Source organism: Anomaloglossus baeobatrachus, chromosome 6, assembly GCF_048569485.1.
Source record: "Anomaloglossus baeobatrachus isolate aAnoBae1 chromosome 6, aAnoBae1.hap1, whole genome shotgun sequence".
NCBI classification, from domain to species: Eukaryota; Metazoa; Chordata; class Amphibia; order Anura; family Aromobatidae; genus Anomaloglossus; species Anomaloglossus baeobatrachus.
This window is the reverse complement of record NC_134358.1, coordinates 400,269,738-400,295,527: the sequence shown is the minus strand read 5'-3', so window position 1 is coordinate 400,295,527 and position 25,790 is coordinate 400,269,738. Positions and strand designations below refer to the sequence as shown.

General features: G+C 44.3%; 1 protein-coding gene across 2 annotated transcripts in view; it reads right to left on the bottom strand.

Moving 5' to 3' along the window:
- Window positions 1–25,790, bottom strand: part of ELMO1 (engulfment and cell motility 1) — a 512,012-nt gene that overhangs the window by 336,363 nt on the left and 149,859 nt on the right. For both annotated transcript variants that reach the window (XM_075315126.1, XM_075315127.1), the window contains exons 6-7: window positions 23,423–23,473; window positions 18,125–18,294 (exon numbers count right to left, since the gene is read on the bottom strand). In XM_075315126.1, the coding sequence (XP_075171241.1) occupies window positions 18,125–18,294; window positions 23,423–23,473 (221 nt within the window). The remainder of the gene's footprint in view (window positions 1–18,124; window positions 18,295–23,422; window positions 23,474–25,790) is intronic.

Below are 25,790 nucleotides of genomic sequence, written 5' to 3'. Positions count from 1 at the left end.
TCACATATGATTTCCAACACACACACACACACACACACACACAGCTAGGCATTTACAGAAATGTAACACGTATGGATTTACTATGATGATGTTAAAGGTGAGATTCCGCCACAACTAACATGTAACAATTAATGCACGGTGCATAGTTTAAAATAACTACTACCATCCTCTAAAAGGCATGTGCTAAGGAAGTCTCAGACACTAACCTGTCATGGGCTTATCAATCTTAAAGCAAGGAGGAATGTCTCACATTTGACTATGCAATTGTTTGGATGTCAAAGACACTCCCCGTCTTTCTAGAAGTAATGGCTTCTTCTCAAATGTCCAAAGAATACTGTGCTTACAGAATGCTTGCTGCCGATATACAGCATGGGCGGAATGGGAATCAGAGGAAATAAAGGAAGACAACAGGTATTTTAAACTTATGACACTTAGTTATAATTTTTAACTAAGCATCATAATTTATTGTGAAGATTTTATTGTGATTTGGAGTATCACTTCAAGTTACATACACTTCTGTCCATATAGGGAAAACAGAGGTTGTATATTGATTATCCTAGCCAAAAACAAATCCATAGTCTGTTTCTGAAATTAAAAAAATCCTATTTTTACAAAGAGACCATGTAAGTGGTAGTACAGAGGAAACATCATTGTATGTCATCCATCAGTATTTATGGCAAATAGGACTTATGTGCCAAGATAAATTTATGATTAACATGAATGAGATAAACACAGATTCCTTCCTAAATTGTTAAAAGTCAGCCACCGGGGAAATGATAGATGCTTAACTGTGTGAACCCAGATGTCGGGATCTGCCCAGGACATCAAGGGTGCTGGCCTCAGTAATGCATCAAGGAAAGCGGTTTATTGGCATTTATGCTGGTACTTGGCAACTTGTGGACCCTGGAATAGTCAAGATTCTTTGCTACGCTGAGCTGCACACTTTCTTCTGATTGTGGGTTTTCCAGCAGGCTACAGCAGAAATAGGCAGCCAATGCTGAGGTAAGCAAATCTCCTAATATTTTCCACTCTTCAGTCACTGCATGGCATGAAGACGAGAGATCAGATGTATTTGTAGAACGGACTTCTCCATCACAAATGGGGAATAGAGGATACAAGATTCTGCAACACATCAGATGTAAACTAGCAAAGCTACACCTAAAGATCAAAAAGGAGCAGTCACAGGCAGTTTCACTTTTGGGCCCAATTCATCAATCTGGCATTAAACTGATTAAAATGTTGCAAAATGTTTGCATAGGATGAAATTTGGCAAAAATGTTGCAACTTTTGGCCTTTTTACACCAGCGCAAGGAACTTTTGGGAGGAGGCGGCATGGCCTACTGCTGTTCTATAAATCCAAGTTATGCCATGAAGGTAGTATAAAGTACTGAAGAAATATACTCCAGACCAGGGCCAATTCATAAAAAATTACATTCTGTTTTCCAGTCTTGAAGAGTCAACTGGACTAGGATGCACCAAATTAATTTCTCAGACAGAAGTCTCTAGTTATAGACTGCCACTCTTAAGGGATGTATTATAATGAATTTTCCAGGCCACACCGCATCCACTCAACAATTCTGAGAAATTTTGAACAGTTTTACACTAGTTTAAAGAATCAGGACTATGATTAAAATGAATTTCGTTCTCCAGTGTATGGCAGCTGGAATATGTGCACACTTCTTAATGAATTTGCAGCATTTTAAATCAGGCAGATTCTGCATAAAAACTGGCGTAAAAAAAATGCCAGTATTGATGATTCGGCCCTATGATTTGTGCTGCTTTTTTGCATTTGTGAAAAAAACCTGCAGCATCGAAGGATTAATCCGAAGACAGCATGCTGCAAAGGATAACACAGTTTCAGCCATGCAACTCTTATCGCACGGTGTGCGGTTGTTCACAGGCAATGTTTGTTATAGCATCGGCAACTTATCGTTGCTGTGACTAGCTGGCGAGAGGGGACTTACTTGATTCCGCCCCTTTCTGTGATAATGTCACGCTATAAGACGTGGCAGGCGCATTCAGACCAACAGATGTCTGACCCACGACAAATATACAACAAAACAATAAAAGTAAGGGGGAACACTGGAAACACAATAACAATGGTGGGCCTTGGCGCTAGTGAGAGGAGTAGATGGGACACCTCCTATCCTTACTTGCAGCTCTCCCTACTCTCCTAGCTAGGCCCTATACAGTCTCCTCAACAGTCGCTGAGCAAGACCCTGAAAAACCCTGTGGTAGCCCTGGATAGTGTGTTGGCAGGTGGGAGACGCTAGCCCCACGGCTGCTCTAAGATGACAGAAGGAAAGGTAAGACAAACAGGGGAGAAAGCAACAAAACGCTGAAGTCTGGCTTCTGGAATGCTCCTTCACAGCTCCTTCCACAAAAAGGGCCAGAATACAAATGGATTTGTATAATCAGCAAAGATTGCTGAGAAACCTAACTACTTAACCCCATAGCGACGGCCTAACGTCTCAAGACGTCGGAAAAACAGGGTACTTATTCTGTTCCGACGTCTTGAGACGTCAGGCCGGAAAAAGCTTGTAGCGCCCCCCAGTGACGAAAAATCTCGGGGGTTTCAGCTACCGGAGGTAGCTGAGACCCCCAAGATTATGAATCGGGGTGTTTTTTTTGGACCCCGTTAATGCGATCGCCGGTATACACCGTATACCGGCGACAACATTAAAAAAAAAAAATGGCCGGTAAAATTGATTTATTTCTCATCTGACGTGATCAAACATGTCAGATGAGAAATAAATATGAGCCCTTAGTGCCCCCAAAGCCCCCGGTACCGGAGAGTCCCCCCACCACCCCTACCCCCCCTCCGGAAAATCCAAGATGGCGCCGACGCGCGCTGAAAACTGCAGCCGCCGCCGGCTCTGCATTCATTTCCCTCCGATCTGAAATGATCAAACATTTCAGATCGGAGGGAAATGTCCTCCCCCTGACCCCTCCTCCGGGCCACCGGAGATCTCTGGTCCCCGGAGCCCCCTCCGGTCTCCAGAGCCGCCTCCCCCCTCCCCCCTCCCACCTCCGGAGCGTGGAAGATGGCGGCCGCATCCATCCTGCTCTTTCTGCCGCATGTGACACGTCACATGCGGCAGAAAGTTGTCCCGCCGTCACCCCCCCCAGCCCAGCCCCCCCCAGCCCCCCCCAGCCCCCGGTCTTACGTTACCTGTCTGCTGGTGATCCGTCCCTGCGATCACGCCGCCTGCTTCTTGAAAGCTGGCGGCGCATGCGCAGACAGCGGCTGTCAGCTGGATCCCTGCAAGCAGGGACTCTGACGTCGCTGCTACACAGGCTGCTGCACTGTGGACCGGGGGAGGGTGAGTATGGTAATCTGCAGCCACACTCCTCACATGGAGAGACTGCTGTTCTAGAAAATGGGGGGTACGTTCTGTGAGCGTGCCCCTCATATTCTAGAATAAGGTTACTGCAGGTCACTCTGCCCTAGGTTGGACCGGGGCAGTGTGAGTGCAGTATTCTCAGATTACTGCACCCACACTGCTCATGGAGATCTTGCTCTTCCAGAAAATGGGGGATACGTTCCCTGAACGTGCCCCCCATATTCTAGAAGATCCAGAGTCGGCGTGGGACCTCCAAAATGGATTACAGCGACCGAAATTTATTTATTTTCAATAAATTGGTAAAAGAGGAATGTTTCGGGGAGTTTTTTTTTTCAAATAAAATTTTTTTTTGTCTTTATTTTTTTCTATTACTTGACTGGGTTAGTAATGTCGGGTATCTGTTCAGATGCTGTGACATCACTAACCCCAGGGCTTGATGCCAGGTGACATTACAGCTGGTATCAACCCCATATATTACCCCGTCTGCCACCGCACCAGGGCGCGGGATGAGCTGGAGCGAAGCGCCAGGATTGGCGCATCTAATGGATGCGCCACTTCTGGGGATGCTGCGGCCTGCTATTTTTAGGCTGGGAAGAGTCCAATAACCATGGCTCTTCCCACCCTGAGAATACCAGACCCCAGCTGTCCGCTTCACCTTGGCTGGTGATCTAATTTGGGGGGGACCCCACGTTTTGTTTTTTTTTAAAAAACGCCTGGGGAGCCCTCCAAATTGATCACCAGCCAAGGTGAAGCTGTCAGCTGTGGTTTGCAGGCTACAGCTGTCTGCTTTACCCTAGCTGGCTATCAAAAATAGGGGGGACCCCACGTCGTTTATTTTAATTATTTATTTTTTGGGGGGCTAAATACAAGGCTAGGCACCCTTTAGTGCCACATGAAAGGCACTAAAGGGCGCCAGTTTAGAATATGAAGGGGGGTGGGACGTTATATTTGTTTGACATCTATCCATTCATCCATTGTAGCATTTTAGGCTGTGCGCCCACAATCGGGATTTGCAGCGTTTTGGGCGCAGAGTGTTTTCCCTGCGTCCATAGCGCTGCGTTGTGCAGTAGAAGCACAGTGGAAGGATTTTTAGAAATCCCGTGCCCACTGTGCTTCTTTTCTCCGCAGCATACACTGACGTGTGGCGCAACTTCCCGAGCCTCAGCATGTCAATTTATGCTGCGGAGAGGAGTGTTCTCTGCAGGTAGCATAGAGCTCCACAGCGGCCTGAACCCAAATCGTGGGCATGGGCAGCTGCGTTCTCCCGTGGACAACACTCACATCTCTGCAGGAGGCTGACACTGTATACTAGACGTCGTGTCGCTGGATCATGGCCACATAGCCTAACAGTGAGACATTTGTTGCTACAGCAACATTTTTGTGAAGTACCTGTGGATTCAAAATGCTTACTATACTCCTGAATAAAATCCAGTTTCCAAAATGGGGTCACTTGTGGGGGGTTTCTGCTGTATAGGTACCCAAGGGGCCCTGCAAATGTGACATGGTGCCCGCAATTTATCTCAACTTTTCCAGAATTCAAATGGTACTCCTTCCATTCCAAGCCCTCCCATTTATCCAAACAGAGGTTTTTGGCCACATGTGGGGTATCCCTGTGCTCATACGACATTGGATAACAACCTGTGGGGTCCACGGTTTGTTGTTGTCTCTTGAAAAAGTGAGAAATTTGATGCTGAAGCAACATTTTTGTGAAAAAAATGAAAATTTTCAATATGGCAACCTAAGCTTATCAAATTCTGTGAAGTATTCGTGGATTCAAACTGCTCACTATACACCTAGATAAAAGCCTTGAGGTGTCTTGTTTCCAGAATGGGGTCACTTGTGGGGGACCGCCACTGTTTAGGCACCTCAGGGGCTCTCCAAATGCAACCTGGCGTCCGCTATTGATTCCAGCCAATTTTGCAGTCAAATGGCACTCCTTCCCTTCCGAGCCCTGCCATGCGCCCAAACAGTTGATTTCCACCACATATAAGGTATCAGCATACTCAGGAGAAATTGCACAATAAATGTTATGCTGAATTTTTTCCTTTTACTCTTGTTAAAAAAAAAGCTACCTGGTTGAAATAACAATTTTGTGGTAAAATTTTTTTTTTTTTTTCATGGCTCAACGTTATAAAATTCTGTGAAGCACCTGGGGGGTTCAGGGTACTCACCAAACATCTAGATAAATTCCTTGAGGGGCCTAGTTTCCAAAATGGGGTCACTTGTGCGGGGTTTCTGCTGTTTAGGTACCTTAGGGGTCCTCCAAATGTGACATGGTGCCCGCAATCTTTTTCAGCCAAATTTCCTTTCCAAAATTCAAATATTGCTCCTTTCGTTCCAAGCCCTCCCATTTGTCCAAACAAATGTTTCAGACCACATGTGAGGTATCACCGCGCTCATAAAAAAGTGGGTAACAAACCTTGAGGTCAAATTTTTGGAATTACCTCTTGAAAAAGTGAGAAAATTGATGCTAAAGCAACAATTTTGAGAAAATTATTAAAATTTTCAATATGACAACGTAACGTTAACAAAATCTGTGAAGTACCTGTGGATCTAAAATGCTCACTATACCCCTAGATAGAAGCCTTGAGGGGTCTAGTTTCCAAAATGGTGTCACTTGTGAGGGATTTCTTCTGTTTAGGTACCTTAGCGGACCTGTAAATGCAACATGGTGCCCGCAATCTATTTCAGCCAAATTTGCTTTCCAAAATTCAAATATTGCTCCTTCTGTTCCGAGCCCTCCCATTTGTCCAAACAGAGGTTTCTGACCACATGTGGGGTATCGGCGCGCTCATAAGAAAGTGGGGAACAAGTTTTGGGGTCCATTTTGTTGTGTTATTTCTTCTAAAAGTGAATAAATTTGGGTTAGAGCAACATTTTTAGGTAAAATTTAATTTTTGCTTTTTTTCATTCCACATTGCTTTTGTTCATGTGAAGCACCTGAAGGGTCAATAAACTTCTTGAATGTGGTTTTGAGTACTTTGGGGGGTGCAGTTTTTATAATGGTGTCACTTTTGGGTATTTTCTGTCATCTAGGCCTATCAAAGTCACTTCAAATGTGATGTGGTCCCTAAAAAAATGGTTCTGTAAATTTTGATGTAAAAATGAGAAATCGCTGATAAACTTTGAACCCCTCTAACTTCCTAACGAAAAAAAATTTTGTTTCCAAAATTGTGCTGATGTAAAGTAGATAAGTGGGAAATGTTATTTATTAACTATTTTGTGTCACAGAAATCTCTGGTTTAACGGTATAAAAATTCAAAAGTTGAAAATTGCTAAATTTTCAAAATTTTTGCCAATATTCAATTTTTTTCATAAATAAACGCAAAAAATATTGTCCTAAATTTGGTACTAACATGAAGTCCAATATGTGACGAAAAAACAATCTCAGAATCACCGGGATCCGTTGAAGCGTTCTAGAGTTATAACCTCATGAAGTGACACTGGTCAGAATTGCAAAATTTGGTCTGGTCATTAAGGTGAAAATTAGCGCCGTCACTAAAGGGTTAAACACAAAGTGGCATGGCAACAGAGCAGCTGCAGCTGACAAGCACTGAAGGAAAGCTGCTAGCAGCAAAACTGACTGTTTCAGTACAAACAAAATTGAAACTGCATTTAAATGTCAAGTCCGAGATGGAGATGAGAGGCTCCAATCCAAAGGCAGTCACTAGTCTCTAAAAACAGGGAGACGACTGTGACAGATAAGTAGCTCACCGTCTTTAGAAATTGTATCTAGAAAGCTTGGTGTGGGCGGGAGGAGCTCTTTGAGCTCTGCTGAATAGCTACATTTCAAAACTTTGATTGTTTAGGAACAGTTGCAACCAGTAAATAGTGTGACATATCGCTGGATTCAGGATCTCTTTGTTTACAACATGTTGCTCTCAGGTGAGGTAGCAAAAAGCTGCTGACAGATTCCCTTTAAAGGGAACCTATCAGCGGAAATTTTCCACTAAACCTTAAAGCTTCCCTTTCTGCAGAAGCTGGGCTGCATTCTAGCAAGGTTACTATTGTTTTTGTGCCCCCTTTTAGACCAAAATTAAATACTTTATAAAGTTGTACCTTTTGGTATGCAAATCTTGTAAATTGTCCATGGGGGCGGGCTGTCTGGTGTCCGTTACTGTCCCTCCTGCCGCTTTACGCCGTCCCCCAACGCTCCATTTCATACCTCATGATGCCGCCCAGTGCTCCCGAGGTCTCGCGCATGCACCGTACCACTCTCGCGGTACTGAGCACTGTGCTCAGTGTGATCGCTGGTGACTTGTTGCGCAGACGTGAGATTATGGGCGGCGCTGTGATTGTCATCAGCAAGTACCCGCCCATAATCTCGTGCCCACGCTTTCCCCTCTGCCTCCACCGTTCTGCGCAAGCGCTGGCCAGATGAACCCACGTCACCATGGTGTGCTGCTCCGCTCCTCCCATCTATTTCCTGGTCCAGGGAAAGATGGGTAAGAGGTGACGTGAGTTCATTTGGCCAGCGCTTGCACAGAACGGCGGAGGTAGAGGGGAAAGCGCGGGCACGAGATTATGGGCGGGTACTTGCTGATGACAATCACAGCGCCGCCCATAATCTCACGCCTGCGCAACACGTCACCAGCAATCACACAGAGCACAGTGCTCAGTACCGCGAGAGTGGCACGGCGCATGCGCGAGACCTCGGGAGCACTGGGCGGCGTCATGAGGTATGAAATGGAGCGTTGGGGGACGGCGTACAGCGGCAGGAGGGACAGTAACGGACACTAGACAGCCCACCCCCATGGACAATTTACAAGATTTGCATACCAAAAGGTACAACTTTATAAAGTATTTAATTTGGTCTAAAAGGGGGAACAAAAACAATAGGAAACTTGCTAGAATGCAGCCCAGGAGCTGCAGAAGGGGAAACTTTTAGGTTTAGTGCAAAATTTCTACTGACAGGTTCCCTTTAACATCTTTCAAAAAACCTTATTTTTAACAAAAAACTATTTATGCTGGAAAAAATGACAAAGCGTGATTGTCGCATCTAACCCATACTATAAAACAATTTAATTTTTCATCCCATACAATAAACAATGTAATACATTATTATTACAGTATCATGAAAATAACTACCATACTTGCTCATCCTTAAAGGGGTGGTCTGATACTAACGATCCCTTTTAAATACCTATTTTTACACCCTAAGCAGTTATGTGATTAGCTCACTTCTCCCTATACAGCTAATCTCTATAATCAGACATCTCAAACACGTGGCGCATACAGCGCATGCAGCCCTTGAGGGTGCTTCATGCGGCCTGCAGGCACAGTAGACCACTTGATGATCAAGACCTAGTTTAGGTGGCCACCAACGTCAGTGCTTTATTTCAACTGAATGTGCATCTTTGGGCGCACAGTCAATTGAAATATATTGCAGACGCCGCGCAGAGACAAGCTCTCTACACAACTATACCAATGCCAGCTGCAGGCCAATCACAGGCCAGCAGCTGATGTTGGCATATGAGGTCAGCTCTGATTGCACCATACCAATGCCAGCTGCCAGCCAAAGAGCTTGTCTCTGTGCGGCAATACATTTCAATTGAATGTGTGTAAAGGATGCACATTCAACTGAAAATAAAGTGCAGGCGTGAGCGGACACCTGGATCAGACTGCGATTGTCAAGGGGTCTATGATGCATGCAGGTCACATATGCTGAAAAAAGGGCGCCGAGGGAACGGAGGACATGTAAGAAGAATAATTTTTTTTTGTATGTGAAGAACAGCACAATAGGGGACATTACTACAGGATGGGGACCAGGATGTGCATATTAATACAAGAAGGGGACCAGGATGGGCACATTACTACAAGATTAGAACCAGGAAGGGGGACATTACTACAAGAAGGGGACCAGGATGAGGGACATTACTACGAGGTGGTTGGCCACGCCCGCCAAGGAGTTCAGATAGCCGGAGGCGGGAGAAGCAAGCAGATTAAGTTAGGGAGGAGAGGAGAGCAGTCTAGGAGGTGAAAGGAGAGGTGTTAGAAGGAGAAAACGTCTGTCGGGGATCTGGGTCATAGCCCGGATACCCTGTAGCCAGGAGGCAGACGGTGGCTGCCACCTGCAGGAGCCGGGAAGACGGCTGGTGGAACCGTAATGGACAGGGACAGGGTAGTGGCCCGCCGGTACCGAACCGGGGAACCAACTGGAAACCGGAGCACCAGGAGGGGTACTCAGACCCAGAGCGAGGCCCAGAAGCCACTGGACCGAGTCAAATTCACTGATTGGGGTCTGGACCTTAGGTTCTTTTCCACCCAAGTCCCGACTGAAGAAAACAGCCCAACGAGGGGGATAGAAAGCCACCGCTCAGGCAGAGAGATCACACGGGCCAGCTTCTGCGGGCAAATGGGCTCTCCCGACACACACAAAGCCAGGGAGCGGACTCCCGTCGCTGAAGCGCAGGCAGCCAAAATATACAAACGAGGTGCAGGAGAAAGGCGGGGACCACCAAACCGGGTGGGGGACCAGACGCAGCTGGCTGCGGGCACCGACCACCATCTTTTTGGTTTAACAGAGACTCTGGTGTATCTGTCATAGTGAATACAACAGTGCCCTCGGGCCGCGCACTGCCCCACATCACGCCAACACGCCCGCACCCTAACCCCAACAACCGGGCCCCGGGACCATCAACCCCCTATCCACGGAGGGGTCAACACCTGGCTGTGCAACACCATCCCCGAGAGCCTAGTCAACGGCATCGGTGGTGTCCACACTCGCCACGACCCGTGGGTGGCGTCACGAACTTAAACCCAAAAACCACGGCTCCGGCCGTGAACCTCCCCACCGAAACCCCCTCACGTAGCGCCAGCCTCCCTTCAGAGCGACGTGACCCCCGGGTCCGGAGGCGCTCGAGCCACCCACCGACGAGCCCGGATCCGAGCGGCTCGGCTGCGGCCGAGCCCCGGGGCGGTACACTACCATCTGAGCCAATGATGCCTAAGGATTAGCTATAAAGGGAGAAGTGTAGGGCATTTCATAATGAAGCTAATTACAAAAGTGCTTAGGATGTATAAATACCGATTTCTAGGAAGCACATTACAGGTATGGACCACCCCTTTAATTCAGCGCTAATCAGTTCTAATTTGTACTGTATATCAGATTACAATTTTCACCTGCTTAAACCTTCTCTATATTCCCTTTTGAAAGTTAATAAAAAAAAATGAGATGACCTACTTTACAGCAAGCAGAGATTAAATTCACTAACCACAGGAGTATATAACTAAGTCAAGATTCAAAAAGGACATGTTTTGCTTGTAAAAGTCTGACAAAAAACCTCCAAAACATTGCAAAACGACTGCAATTGACAGTAAAACATGCTTGCAATTTTGCCATAAGCACTGTTTGCATGTGAAAGTAACTTAAAGGGGTTGTTCACCCATATTCATTATTAGCCACATTGATATTATGGTGGCTCTACTACAGTCCGCTCTTCCCAATCACCTGACCCCTGGGCTCCATGACCTCAGGGATCAGATGGTGTCACGTCAACTTCCTGTTCACCTGACATGACTGCGGTCGGCCCCAGTCTCCGTGAATGACTGGGCTGTGGGCGGAGTTTCACCGGTCGTCACAGCAAATCATCCCTCATTTTCTCTCCTTCACTGCAGAGCGCCACAAGCAGGAGCGATGCTGGGCTCTGATGAGCGGTGAAATGCAACCCACAGCCCAGTGACTCACAGAGACTGGGGCCGGCCGTGGTGATGTCAGGTCAACTGGAAGTTGATGTGACATCACCAGACATCAGAAGTCACTGAGCCTGGGGGTCATGCGATGGGGATCAGTGGATTGCAATAGCGACGCTCACAGGCACTATTGGCAACACAAGGTATTTGAGAGAAACCTTGTTTCTCAATATAATTTTGCTGTGGCCAATAATGAATATGGGTGAACCACTTCTTTGAAGCCATGTTCCCATGCGGCGGCCATGCTGGGGCTTTACACCACAGCAGCCGTGTGTCACTGTGGTCTTTCCACTGTTTCCCTGCACAATCATTTAACCTTGCAGGGAAAAAGCGGTTTAACTTACAAAAGACCATTCTCATTTCTCATATTGTTGAGCTCTGTATTCCTCCACCCACACCACTGATTGGTAGCTTTCAGTGTACACAGTGCATAGGCAGAAAGCTGCTAGTGGTGGAGAGGGGTTATACTAAACAGGAAGGAAAACTAATACTCTAGTGATAATCTCCAGCTAATGAAACACTTTTATTGAAACTACAACAAGCAGCCCAGTAAGTGACACATCACTGGAATTAGGGTCTGTGTCTCTACAGCATGCTGCTTTCAGATTATTTAGCAAAAATCTGCTGACAGATTCAATAGTTGTTCAGGGAAGCATAGTAAAAGGTCTGTTGTGGATAAAAGTCATCACATAACTGCTGCGTGTGAACATACTCCCTGGCAATATAGCTATAGGACAACCATGAACTATATGGAAGATTGTGTGCAGTAACAAAGACGCATGGATGGCAACATGAAAGTATAATAACGTAGTGCACAGGAGACGACAACGTGCACCTGAAAGGACTCCATTCAGAGCCTGTAACAATTGTACTATGTTTGTAGGAAGATGACCATCCTGAAATTACCATTTGCGGCACTCATTAATTTAAAAGTAAAGTCTGACAGGTCTTCCTTTGTGAAGCTTATGTCCAAAATTGCCAAATCACTTACAGTGCCTTGCGAAAGTATTCGCCCCCCTTGAATTTTTCAGCCTTTTCCCACATTTCAGGCTTCAAACATAACGATAAAAATGTTAATGTTATGGTGAAGAATCAACAAGTGGGACATAATTGTGAAGTTGAACGAAATTTATTGCTTATTTTAAACTTTTGTAAAAAATAAATAACTGAAAATTGGGGCGTGCAATATTATTCGGTTAGCACTGCAGTCTTGCAGCGCTGGGGTCCTGGGTTCGAATCCCACCAAGGACAACATCTGCAAGGACTTTGTATGTTCTCCTCGTGTTTGCGTGGGTTTCCTCCGGGTGCTCCGGTTTCCTCCCACACTCCAAAGACATACAGATAGGGAATTTAGATTGTGAGCCCCAATGGGGACAGTGTTCCTGATGTATGTGAAGCGCTGCGGAATATGTTAGCGCTATATAAAAATAAAGATTTTTTTTAATTATTCGTCCCCTTTAAGTTAATACTTTGTAGCGCCACCTTTTGCTGTGATTACAGATGCAGACGCTTGGGGTATGTGTCTACCAGTTTTGCACATCGAGAGACTGAAATTCTTGCCCATTCTTCCTTTGCAAATAACTGGAGCTGAGTGAGGTTGGATGGAGAGCGTTTGTGAACAGCAGTTTTCAGCTGTTTCCACAGATTTTTGATTGGATTCAGGTCTGGACTGTGACTTGGTCATTCTAACACCTCAATACATTTATTTGTGAACCATTCCATTGTAGATTTTGCTTTATGTTTTGGATCATTGTCTTGTTAGAAGACAAATCTCCGTCCCAGTCTCAGGTCTTTTGCAGACTCCAACAGGTTTTCTTCAAGAATGGTCCTGTATTTGGCTCCATCCATTTTCCCATCAATTTTAACCATCTTCCCTGTCCCTGCCGAAGAAAATCAGGCCCAAACCATGATGCTGCCACCACCATGTTTGACAGTGGGGATGGTGTGTTTAGGGTGATGAGCTGTGTTGCTTTTACGCCAAACATATATCGTTTGGCATTGTGCCCAAAATGTTCAATTTTGGTTTCATCTGACCAGAGCACCTTCTTACACATGTTTGGTGTGTCTCCCAGGTGGCTTACTTTAAACACTTTTTATGGATATCTTTGAGTAATGGCTTACTTTTTGCCACTCTTCCATAAAGGCCGGATTTGTGCAGTGTACGACTGATTGTTGTGCTATGGACAGACTCTCCCACCTCAGCTGTAGATCTCTGCAGTTCACCCAGAGTGATCATGAGCCTCTTGGCTGCATCTCTGATCAGTCTTGTCCTTATTTGACATGAAATCTTTGAGGGACGGACGGGTCTTGGTAGATTTGCAGTGGTATGATACTCCTTCCATTTCAAGATGATCGCTTGCACAGTGCTTCTTGAGATGTTTAAAGTTTTGGAAATCTTTTTGCAACCAAATCCAGCTTTAAGCTTCTCCACAACAGTATCACGGACCTGTCTGTTGTGTTCCTTGGTCTTCATGATGCTCTCTGTGCTTTAAACAGAACACTGAGACCATCACAGAGCAGGTACATTTATACAGAGGCTTGATTACACACAGGTGGCTTATATTTATCATCATCAGTCATTTAGGACAACATTGGATCATTCAGAGATCCTCAATGAACTTCTGGAGTGAGTTTGCTGCACTGAAAGTAAAGGGGCGAATAATATTGCACGCCCCACTTTTCAGTTTTTTATTTTTTACAAAAATTTAAAATAAGCAATAAATATCGTTCACATTCACAATTGTGTCCCACTTGTTGGTAATTCTTTACCATAAAATTAAAATTTTTTTATCTTTATTTTTGAAACCTGAAATGTGGGAAAAGTTTGAAAAATTCAAGGGGGCCAAATACTTTCGCAAGGCACTATATTAGAGCAGTCGGTGACTAGAGCTGCCCATCAGCCTCCTCCAACAACTTACCTGTGCATAGTGTTTTTTTAACGAGGAGGCTGATGGGCCGCTCTGGTCATATGTCCCTCCACAAAAAGCCATTTTAAAACAAAAACAGCTGATGTGTTTGTAAAGGCTGCATTAACACGTGCGTGGTTCTTGGAAGTGCCACCAAATCATGTCCACGTCACATTTGTTACAATTTAAAAAAAAAAGGTAGATTCTGGGCATAAGATTTGTTTCCAGAATGTTCTGTATTATTTTGGAACAGCATTCCGTTCTTCAAAATATAAAATGTATTCTTGAGCCAATGATTAAATCTAAAATAAGCACAATGCAAATAAAAAGAGACCATTGAATAATTGAGCCCAAAGATGTCTTAAGAGTTTAGCAGGTTTGCTTTAGACAAGTAGTGTGCTCCTGTGCTACAAACAGTTATTTCTAACTATACCCTACCGTCTCATAACTTAGGGGCAAAGGAGCAAGGCGTAATTGAAGGCACAGGCTCCTGTGTATTCCCTTTATATCCTTGCAGTAAATGGGATTTGGCTGCAGTTCACATTTTCTTTTAATTACATTTCCTCAAAGGTATAATTTTGTAGAAGAGGAAAAGGGATAATGTCAGACACAGCCCTCTCCTTGCTCCAACCTTAGGAAGCCATTTCTTTAATCTCTTTAATACTATCTGATTCTTTGGTACAACATGCGGCACGGCAAACATTGCACTTATCATTTTAGCAGGTAATCAGCTTTCTCTGCTCCTGTGCTTCCTGATCTTTGCTGCCTATTACTACAAATCCTTCGCACTCGGAGTGTATGGAAATGCCGGTTTGACATTAGCTTGGATCATGGAAATGATTAATATGATTTCAAAGCAGCTTAAAACTACGAAAGGAATTAAAGGGAAATTTTATGTCAACACAAAAACTAGACGGAAGGGAATTTATTCTTCAACGAATAGTAGACAAATGAATAATGTGAAAACTGGCATGGAGAATTGGTCACATCTGGAGAAGTACAAGTTTTACATGAGTAGTTAAAAGAATTTCACATTTTTTAGTTCTGTTATAAGTACAGTGACAATGAACAATATTAATACCCTTGATAGTTTAATTAAAGGGAACCTGTCAACGGGTTTTTGCTATGTAACCTGAAGCCAGCATGCAAGGCTTACCACAGAAAGTTCAGGGATGCCTGTCTTGTCACAATCCAATCTGTTGTTTATTTGCTATGTTTGTTTAAGCAGCTGGATACTTATCATTGCTCTGAATACAAAGTCATGCGCGCACAGCAGTCCGGCACACCCCCTCCTCTGATTGACACTTCACTGTTAATATACAAATTTCTAATGACAGCCTAGTGCGGGGGAGGGGGAAGTTCTCTCAGCTCTGCTATATGGCTAAATCTAAAAATTTTGATTGTGTCAGAATGGCTGCACCCAGTAATCTAAGTGATATATCATTGAATTAAGGATCTCTTTCCCTACATCATATTGCTCTAAGTAGAGGTAGCAAAAACCTGCTGACAGATTCCCTTTAATAAAAGCAATTAGAAATAAGTGGATATGTACTATTTGTGTCTCATTAGAATATTTTAATAGGATAGCCAAGTACATTCAACAAGAAATTGATGAATCGATATACAGTTGAAACCAGAAATGTATATACACTATAAAAAAAAAGACATCTGCATGTTTTTCTCACTATCTGACATGAAATCAGAATACATCTTTCTCGTTTTAGGTCAATTAGGAACCAAAATTATTTATATTTGCCAAATGCCAGAATAATGAGAGCGAGAATGTTTTAAGCCATTTTTATTACTTTCTGTAAACTCAAAAGTTTACATACACTAAGAATACTATGCCTTTAAAGAATATGGGACAGCCCATATTAAGATGTCATGTCTTTAGAAGCTTCTCATAGATTTATTGAGTTAATTAGAGACACACCTGTGGATGAATTTTAATGCACAAATGAAACACTTCTTTGTTTACCATTATGGGAAAGTCAAAAGAAATCAGCCAAGATCTCATGAAGAGAATCGTAGACTTGTACACGTCTGGCTCATCCGCAATTGCAATTTCCAGATACCTGTAAGTGCCCCGTTCATCTGTACAAACAATTAGACGCAAGTACAAACAAGATGGGAATGTCCAACCATCATACCGCTCAGAAAGGAGACGGGTTCTGTGTACCATAGATGAACTTGCTTTGGTCAGACATGTGCATATCAACCGAAGAACAAAAGCAAAAGACCTTGTGAAGATGCTGGTGGAAGCTGGTAAGATTGTGTCATTATCCACAGTGAAAAAACATGGGCTGAAAGGCCACTCTGCAAGGAAGAAGCCATTTCTTCAAAAGAAACATAAAAAGGCCAGATTAATATTTGCAAATGCCCACAGGAACAAAGACCTTAATTTTTTGAGACATGTCCTGTGATCTGACTAAACTAAAATTGAACTGTTTGGCCATCGTTACGTTTGGAAAAAGGAAGACGCTTTGAAGCCAAAGAACATCAAACCAACTGTGAAACATGGGGGTGGCAGCATCATGTCGTGGGGTTAATATGCGGCAGGGGGACTGTTGCACTTCACAAAATACATGGCATCACGAGGAAAGAAGATTATGTGGCAATACTGAAGCAACATCTCAAGACATCAGCCAGGAACTTAAAGCTTAGATGGAAATGTGTCTTCTAAATGGACAATGACTGGAAGCATACTGCCAAACAGGTTTCAAAGTTGCTTAAAAGATAACAAAGTCAATGTTTTGGAGTGGCCATCATAAAGCCCTGATCTCAATTCTATTGAAAATGTATGTGCAAAGCTGAAAAGGCCGGTGCGAGCAAGACAACATACAAACATGGCTCAGTTACACCAGTTCTGTCATGAGGAATGGGCCCAAATTCCTATCAACTATAGTGAGAAGCTTGTGGAAGGATATTCAAAACGTTTCACCAAAGTCATACAGTTTAAAGAGAATCTGTCACCAGATTTGGTGACTATAAGCTGCAGCGACCACCAGTGGGCTCTTATATACAGCATTCTAACATGCTGTATATAAGAGCCCATCCGCTGTGTAGAGCGTAAAAATGACTTTATAAAACTTACCGAAACAGTCGGTGCGGTGCAGATGGGTGTCTCCATTCTGCAGGTGCGGCTCCTCCTCTTTCGGCCATCTTTGTCATCCTTCTTCTGAAGCCTGGGTGTATGACGCATCCTACGTCATGCACACAGGCCGGCATTGAGGCCCTGCTCATGCACACTACAGTACTTTGAGCTATCCTGCTCAGGGCAATCAAAGTGCGGCTGCGCAGGACCTCAATGCCAGCCTGTGTGCATCACGTAGGACGCGTCAAGAACCCATGCTTCATAAGAAGGATGACAAAGATGGCCGAAAGAGGAGACGCCGCACCCAGACAATGGAGACACCCATCTGACCCATCTGCACCGCACTGACCGTTTAGGTAAGTATTATAAAGTCATTTTTACGCTCTACACAGCGACCTGGGCTCTTATATACAGCATGTTAGAACACTGTAGGTGGTGGCTGCAGCTTATAGTCACCAAACCTGGTGACAGGTTCCCTTTAAGAGCAATGGTACCAAATACTGATGGAATGTATGTAGACTTTTGACTTTTTCAGAAAGTAATAAAAATGCTATAAAACATTCTCTCTCCAATTATGCTGGCATTTGGCAAATATAAATAATCTTTGTAATCCTAGCTGAGCTAAAATGGGAAAAAGTCTATTCTGATGTCATGACAGATAGTCTTTTTAAATAATTATATATATATATATATATATATATATATATATATATATATATATATATATATATGTATGTAATTCACTAAACACTTTCAGCAGTTGGTTTACTTAATATTTAGGAGTTTCAAGTATTGCATTTTGCAAGGTGCAAATGGAAGAACAGAACACACAAGAAGATCCTCTACTGTGCAACAGGTTCCGATTTTTATCAAGTAGGGTCCTAAACTACCAGAGTTCATGAGATGCTTATGGCTTACAGGAAAAGCTTTAATAATACAAAATGTAGTGTAAAATTTAAAAATATACCACAAAATAAATAAGACTAGTCCCAAGAAGAACAGTGCATAGCTTTGCTCTAGTTTTAATGCATTTGGCCTATGGGTTCTACATTTCATAACTCCATATATGAAAAGGAGGTGAAACTTACTCGTTCCCACTTTCCACCATTTGTGTGAGGAGGTAAATGCCATCCAGGTTTATGAACTCTTGAGCAAAAGTAACATCTCTTGAAAATCTGGCCAAATCCTTCAGTCCTTCTAGCTTGACGTCCATACTTGAAGACTGTACTCTCTCATGGAGCTGCTGAGCAGTGTGAGTCTAAGCAGGACACAAAGAACATAAATTACATAAATACAAATTTGTGAGTATAAAACCTTGCTTATTAAAAAGTGACGCGCTCTTTACGTTTCACTTTATGTTTTTTTCCGACAAATGTGTTTGCTAGAGACTGTAGTGGAGTGTGGGAAAATCACAAGGCCAGGTAGCTAATTGCTCATAATTATTTTTCAGTAAATACTAAATTTTAGTGGAGAAGGGGTGTGTGGTCATTCTTTAAATAAAAGAAAAAAATCCAATTATTTATAAAAAAAAATCAATTTATAGGTTTTAGATAATTTGGTACAACTGTATTTGCTTTATTCAACTGCATAGTTGCAAAATACTGCATTATGTGGGCTATTGTGTCCAGAAACTGGGTTCTGGTAACTTTTATTATCACTTGTTACAGTAAATACCACCTAAACACCAAAGTCAATTCAAACAACTCATTTTGTACGTGTTGCGCTGCATAAAGACTGAGCTTTACACTACTAGACTACTCTTTATATTGATGCATTTATTAATAATTATCCATCCTGTCCAGGATTATTTTAGAAGTTAAAGGGCTGATCCGGCTTATTTTTCTTTTTCTTTTTTGTTATTTCACTATTGGGCTACATAGGGGCAGGTAAGTAGATAGCAACTACTTACCCACCCTTCTGGCAGCCCCCTCTCCCCTGGCTCAGAGGGGTCATGTGACTGCACCTGCCGAGATTTAGCCACTTCCTGTGATGTCACGACAGGGGCCCTGCTGCCTACCAAGTACAGTGCGATGCAGCACCTGCCACCTCTCATCCTCCCCCGCACACTCCTCACATTCCGTACGCTTTTCTGCCTCCTGTGCCCTGCCATTTGTGCCCTGTATGTGCATGGCCCTGGACAAACAGGGGGCCCCTACTCGCCGTTAGGACCACGCTATTTGCCCGACAGGGTCCTCAGCTCTTTATGATGTATGGGGCCTTGGTAACTGTCTCCACCCCTCCCCCATGTCTCTGCACTATTTGATGAACGCAACGTCAGGCGTGCCTGGCGTTTGAATACTACCGGGAGCAGAGCCCAGTGACATCACCTGACACCGCAGTCAGCAGCACTGAGCGCTGCATCGCAGGGGGAGAGAAGAGAGTGCAGTGGTGAGAGACAGCGCAGGGAGAGAGAAGAGAGTGCACGGGAGAGAGACAAAGCAGAGGGGTGCTGGGGGGCAGAGGAGAACGCAGGGGGAGAGAAGAGAGTGCACGGGTGAGAGAGAGCAGGGGGCTGCTGTGGGGGCAGAGGAGAGAGCTCAGTGGGGAGAGAGAGTGCATGGGTGAAAGACAGAGCGGGGGAGACTGCTGGGGGCTTGAGGAGACAGTGCAGGGGGAGAGAAAAGAGTGCACGGGTGAGAGACATAGTGGGGGGGTCCTATGTGTGAGTCTATATATAGACTATCATTAGGTGCTATACACAATGAGTTGCAGAGGGCAGGGCTGGACACTGAGGCTGGGCAGTGCCTGCTGTGACTGTGAAGTTCAGTAGTCAAACATCTCATGTTTGGTAGAGCTGCAGGTAAATAAAGTGGCTGCAGAGAATAAAGGGATAATTCAAGAGGAACAAAAGTTAGAAACAAAAAAAAATAATGCAGGGATGTTTTAAATGACAATACAGCCTAGCTTAAAGGGAACCTGTCACCTGAATTTTCCTGGGCTGCATTCTATAAAGGTTCATCTTCCTACTTGCCCCCCTTTCAGACCTAAATAAATTTATAAAATATTACCTTTTGGTATGTTAATGATGTTTTATGGCCACTGGGGCGGGCTGTATTGCGCCCGTTATTCCCCCCTCCTGTCGCTGTTTGCCGTCCCCCAGTGTTGATTGACAGATGACGCCGCCGCTCTCCTGTTTCTCAGTGCTCCTGAAGTCTGGCGCATGCCCAGTGGCAGTATCGCGGAACTGAGCACAGTTCAAATTGCGAGCGCCGGTGATCATATTGCGCAGGCGCGAAGATTATGGGTGGGTACTTGAATGACGCTGGTGACGGCAAACAGTGGCAGGAGGGGGGAATAACGGACCCAATACAGCCCGCCCCCGTGGCCATAAAACATAGCAAAAGGTAAGATTTTATAGTGTTTATTTAGGTCAGAAAGGGGGGCCAGTAGCAAGATGAACCTTTCTAGAATGCAAACCAGGAGCTGCAGAAGGGAATTCTTTTAGTTTAATAGCGAAATTTCAGGTGACAGGTTCCATTTAAAAAATATATATATTTTGAGGCCGGACAACTTCTTCAAATATACAGTATATTTGCAATCATAAATTACTTAGGCTGCCATTACACTGGCTGACTAACAGCATCAAGCTCATTCCAGAGACCACTCATTTTTCGGCCAGTGTAAACAGGCTGCCAATCACACGACAGGAGCAAAACGCTTGTTCATTGGGTGAAATGACTTTTAATTGGACTCCATCAGCACAGAATTAATTTTTTAAAAAAAAAAACTACAGGTGCTCGGTGCATCATGATGTGGTGAAGCATTTAAGCTTCTCACCTGCTTATTTTCTATCTCCAGCCTCCATTTTTCTTTGATTGACAGCTCTGGCTTCATAGCATCAGAAAAGAGGTGGATGGAGATAGAAAACAAGCAGGTTGGAATGGGCACTTAAATGTTTCGCCATACCATGATACACCAAGTGCCTGTACTCGGGCTAAACATTCATTCTGCGCTGACAGTGTACCTTTAAGCTTGCTTAAAAATCATTGTCCTGGACAAAATATTGTCCTGGGTAAACAGAAAATGTCCTTCCTTGAACAAAAGTATCATATGCGCACATGGAAGTGAAGTTGGCTTGTGTAAACAGGCTATTAAATGACCGCTGATCAACTTCTATTAATCTGTAGATGTTTAATGCTGCAGATCAACTGGTCTTAATGCACTCTTTAAAATTCCACAAAGGTATTTACTGCAAGTGATATCTAGGCCTCAGGCGTGATAACAGTAAGTACAGCACATGTAAGTGCCATGTTTTTGCTAGAAGCCTGCATTCACAAATGCCAGGGTGATCACCAGGATATTTATGAAAAATTGGCAGCAAATTTAACAGGAATGCATCATCTAAAAATGACCAATTGTTTAAATCATATATATATTTTAATAGGAACCTGTCACCAGGTTTTCCTCCTGTAAAGTACAGCCAGTATCATTAAGTCCTCTTTTATAGCATTCTAGAATGCAGTATGTATGTGCACAATACCCCATGCAAGGCACAGAAAAGACCTAAGAGACTTATTACACTCACAGATGGTACGGTCCGGTCCGATGGGCATCTTTGGGCTTGATCCAGCGCCTCCTCTTCTTATGATCGCTGTCCTACTTTCCTGCTTCATGTGGATGATGTGTCATATGTCATCCACACAGTGTCTTCTATCGTGCTCCAGCGCATGTGCACTTTGCTCTGCCCTCGGCAGGACAGAGAGAAGTACTGTAATGCGCATGCGCCGGGAAAGGTCAAAGAACACGATGACCCATAGGCAAAGCTGGCACATACACTTTACAGTACTTTGAGAGAAGTGTGCCTGTGCAGAAGGGTGATTAGGACACTATGCGGGTGACGTAGGATACATTGTCCATATGAAGCAGGGAAGGAGGATGGCGAATGTAAGGTGTGTCATTTCAAGAGCAGAGACATCCAAGGAATAAAGGTACTGGCTGTACTTTATATGGGGAAAACCTGATGACAATTTTCCTTTAAATGTAAATTAGAAAAAAAAATTGGCAAGGGTTTTTTTTCCCACATTACAATTTTTATTAAAAAGAGGTGGTTCACTACTCAGCATTAGTGGCCACATCGATATATATCTCATGGGGAAGGCTTTTGTCAAATACCTTGTGTAGTACATTCTGTTTGTGAGCAGCACTATTGCGGTCCGCACATTCCCATCAAGTGACCCATGGGCTCCGTGACCTCTGAGATCCGGTGAGGTCACATCAACTTCTTGCTTGTGGCATTCTGCAGTGAAGGAGAGAGCACGCGAAATGCTGGGCTGTGACGAGTGGTGACCCACAGCCCAGTAATCACTCATGGAGACTGGGACCCATCTCTGTGATGTCGGGTTAACTGGTAGTTGACGTGACATCACTTGATCTCAGAGGTCACGGAGCCTGGGGGTCAGTTGACAGGGGTGAGCGGACCACAATAGCTCTGCTCTAAATCAGAATTTACTACATAAGATATTTGAGAAAAGCCTTACCTCACAGATTTACATTGATGTGGCCACTAATGCGGAGTAGTGAACTTTAAAAACAAAATGAAAAATCTTGCTATTTTCACACTGACCACTAGACTCTAACATCACTTTGCTTCAGAAAATCCAAATGTGCATTAGAAGCAGACTCTGACCCCATCTTTTGTATTGAAATTTCAGTCTGCGCAAAAGTCAGTGTGAACGGAGGGGAAGAATAGTCAGCTGTGACATCGCCTATGTGAATGGTGCACCCTGTGTTACCAGCTGTGTACAGAGGTGTAGCTCTAATCCTGGCTTTGATAATAAGTATGAAAGGAGAGGAAGTACAAGTCTAAAAAAAAAAAAAAGGAAACAATGGCCAGTGTGAAGATTGCAAGGGTATTCATTTTGATTGGTAATAAAGATTGAAATAAAAGTAACAAGAAGAGAATAAGCACAATTAAAAAAGTAAAATAAATAAGTAATAACTTATAATATTCTGTTCTCATTCGCTGATATAGACAAGCGCTCAACAATACACAGGCATGAAGCTCTGATTACAGTCTACACAATTTAAAGGAGTTGTCTGAAGCCAATATATTGATGACCTCTTCTGTGATAGGTAATCATAATGAAATTGGTAATCTGCTTCGCAACAGCTGGATGTAAGGAGTGTGCTGGACACCACAGTTCTTACAATGGTTAGTGGCCGCTGCAGAGTGCCACAGTTTAGCTCATTCAAATCAGTGCACGCTGTTGTACATTAAAGCACAAGCAATGACTCAGAACCAATGGAAGAAATGCAATGTGTTTAGAACATATTACAGGACATGATATTTAAAGTGTACGCAGATGAAAATACCCTACAACTCAAAAGATAACACTTTCATGAAAATGATGCAGGCGTTTAAGAACTTCTGACAAATCAGTACTTACTGGTGATGTCGTCAGTCGCAGAATGGCTCCATTTTTAATCTCATTGCGATTCTAAAACAAAAAAGTTAGACTTATGTCATAATTCTGTGTGCTGCTATATTCATATAAATACCGTTCATGGCTTCCTAAAGGGAACATAAAGGGTTATTCTGATCTTAACACATTATCACTTGTCAACAGCTGTTTCATACTGATGAGCTAACAGTATCTCACAAGTCCACAATTCTTCTATCACACACAGCAGATCAATCTGAAAACAGAAGAGTGCTTCTGGAAACAGTGGGTTAGGTGCGCTATTCTCAGTGTGCCTCAGCGTTGTTCAAAATTACATCACATTTTGGTGCAAAGTGAGCTTAAGACACATTTACTGTTTAAAACTATGTTTCTAGATCACTGAAAAAGAGGTTTGGCTTCGTGAGCAGGGACGTGACTTATTTGGTGAAGGGGAGCGACTGAAAATGTAAAGTCACGTACCAAACAGGCACAAAAAAGTAAGCCGACCAAGAGCATTAAAGTTAGGCTAGGTTCACATTTCCGTTGTTTATTATCAGTCACAATCCGCCGCTCTGATAAACAACGCAATCCGTTTGGTGGATTCCGTTGTTTCCCATAGACTTGTATGAGCAGTGGATTGTGACTGATGCCCTTGCGTTGCATCCGCCGCCCGACTGATCAGTCGTGGAACGACTGACCATCGGGCGGCAGGAACGCAGCTTGTAACGTTTTTTGAGCAGCGATATCCTTTTGATTTCGCTGCGCATGCTCTCTCTCGGCGGTCGAACGATCAGCTGATCAGCTGATCACCCAGCAGCCGCCTTCTGTGAGCGATCAGCTGATCTCTCGGCCGCCGGCTTTTGAGAGCGATCAGTCGCTTTCAAAAGCCGGTGGCCGGGAGATCAGCTGATCGCTCACAGAAGCCGGCCGCCGGGCAATCAGCTGATCACTCTCAAAAGCTGGCGTCTGGGAGACCAGTTGATCGCTCTCAAAAGCCAGCGGCCGGCTTATGAGAGCGATCAGCTGATCGTTCACAATAGCCGGCCGATCAGCTAATCGTTCACAGAAGCCGGGCAATCAGCTGATCACTCTCAAAAGCTGGCGTCCGGGAGATCAGCTGATCGCTCTCAAAAGCCAGTGGCCGGCTTATGAGAGCGATCAGCTGATATTTCACAATAGCCGGCCGATCAGCTAATCGTTCACAGAAGCCAGACGCTGGGAGATCAGCTGATCGCACTCAAAAGCCGGCGGCCGGCTATTGTAAACGATCACTCGTTTTACAACAGGATCCGCTTTCTTGTGACAATGAATTTCAATTATTGTTACCCGTTGTACAACGCATCAGTCACAAGCGTCAAGCAACGCATGTGACTGATGCAAAACAACGTAAATGTGAACCTAGCCTTACACAAAAGGGTCTAGAGATGCATTAAATTTACCATTCACATGAGCCACTGTGATAAATTGTATCCCTTTTTCAGACTGTCAAATAGAAGATTACACTAACTAAACTGTAATCTTAGGAAAAGGTGCCTGTGAGCCCGTGCAGTAGGATACTTACCATATTTTTCGGTTTATAAAATGCACTGGATTATAAGACGCACCACAAATTTAGAGAAAAAAAACTGGGGTCCATCTTATAATCTGGTGGTGTCTTATCAGAAGGGCAGCAGCGGTGATGGAGCGGGGTTCCCAGAAGGCAGTGGTAGTGGTGGAGTAGGATGATGCTGCAGGCGATGTGAGGTAGGCAACATCCACAAATGTCGATGATGAGGGCATCAAAGAAATGGCGCCCGGAGGTGATGCGTGCGCAGATGAGATCTTGATCCGAGAGTTCCATCTGCGCATGCGCCGACTCCAAGCACCATTATTTGAAGCTTGCACCACCGACATTTTCAGGATGGCCCCTGCCGCAGCACAGCAGCGCCCACAGCCCTCAGCACAGCAGCGCCCACAGCCCTCAGCACAGCAGCGCCCACAGCCCTCAGCACAGCAGCGCCCACAGCACTCAGCACAGCAGCGCCCACAGCACTCAGCACAGCAGCGCCCACAGCACTCAGCACAGCAGCGCCCACAGCACTCAGCACAGCAGCGCCCACAGCACTCAGCACAGCAGCGCCCACAGCACTCAGCACAGCAGCGCCCACAGCACTCAGCACAGCAGCGCCCACAGCACTCAGCACAGCAGCCTGTCTGTCTTGATGGAATAAAGAAATATGGAAAATAACCCTGGGACGCTGTTTATTTCTCTACTATAGCACTTGGTTAACAGTCATCATGCAATTTTGTGATAATTGCAATTGCTTCCCCCGGTCATCTACAAACAGAAGGGCAAGGGGGTGAAATGTGACACTAAACCTCATTGAATACACTG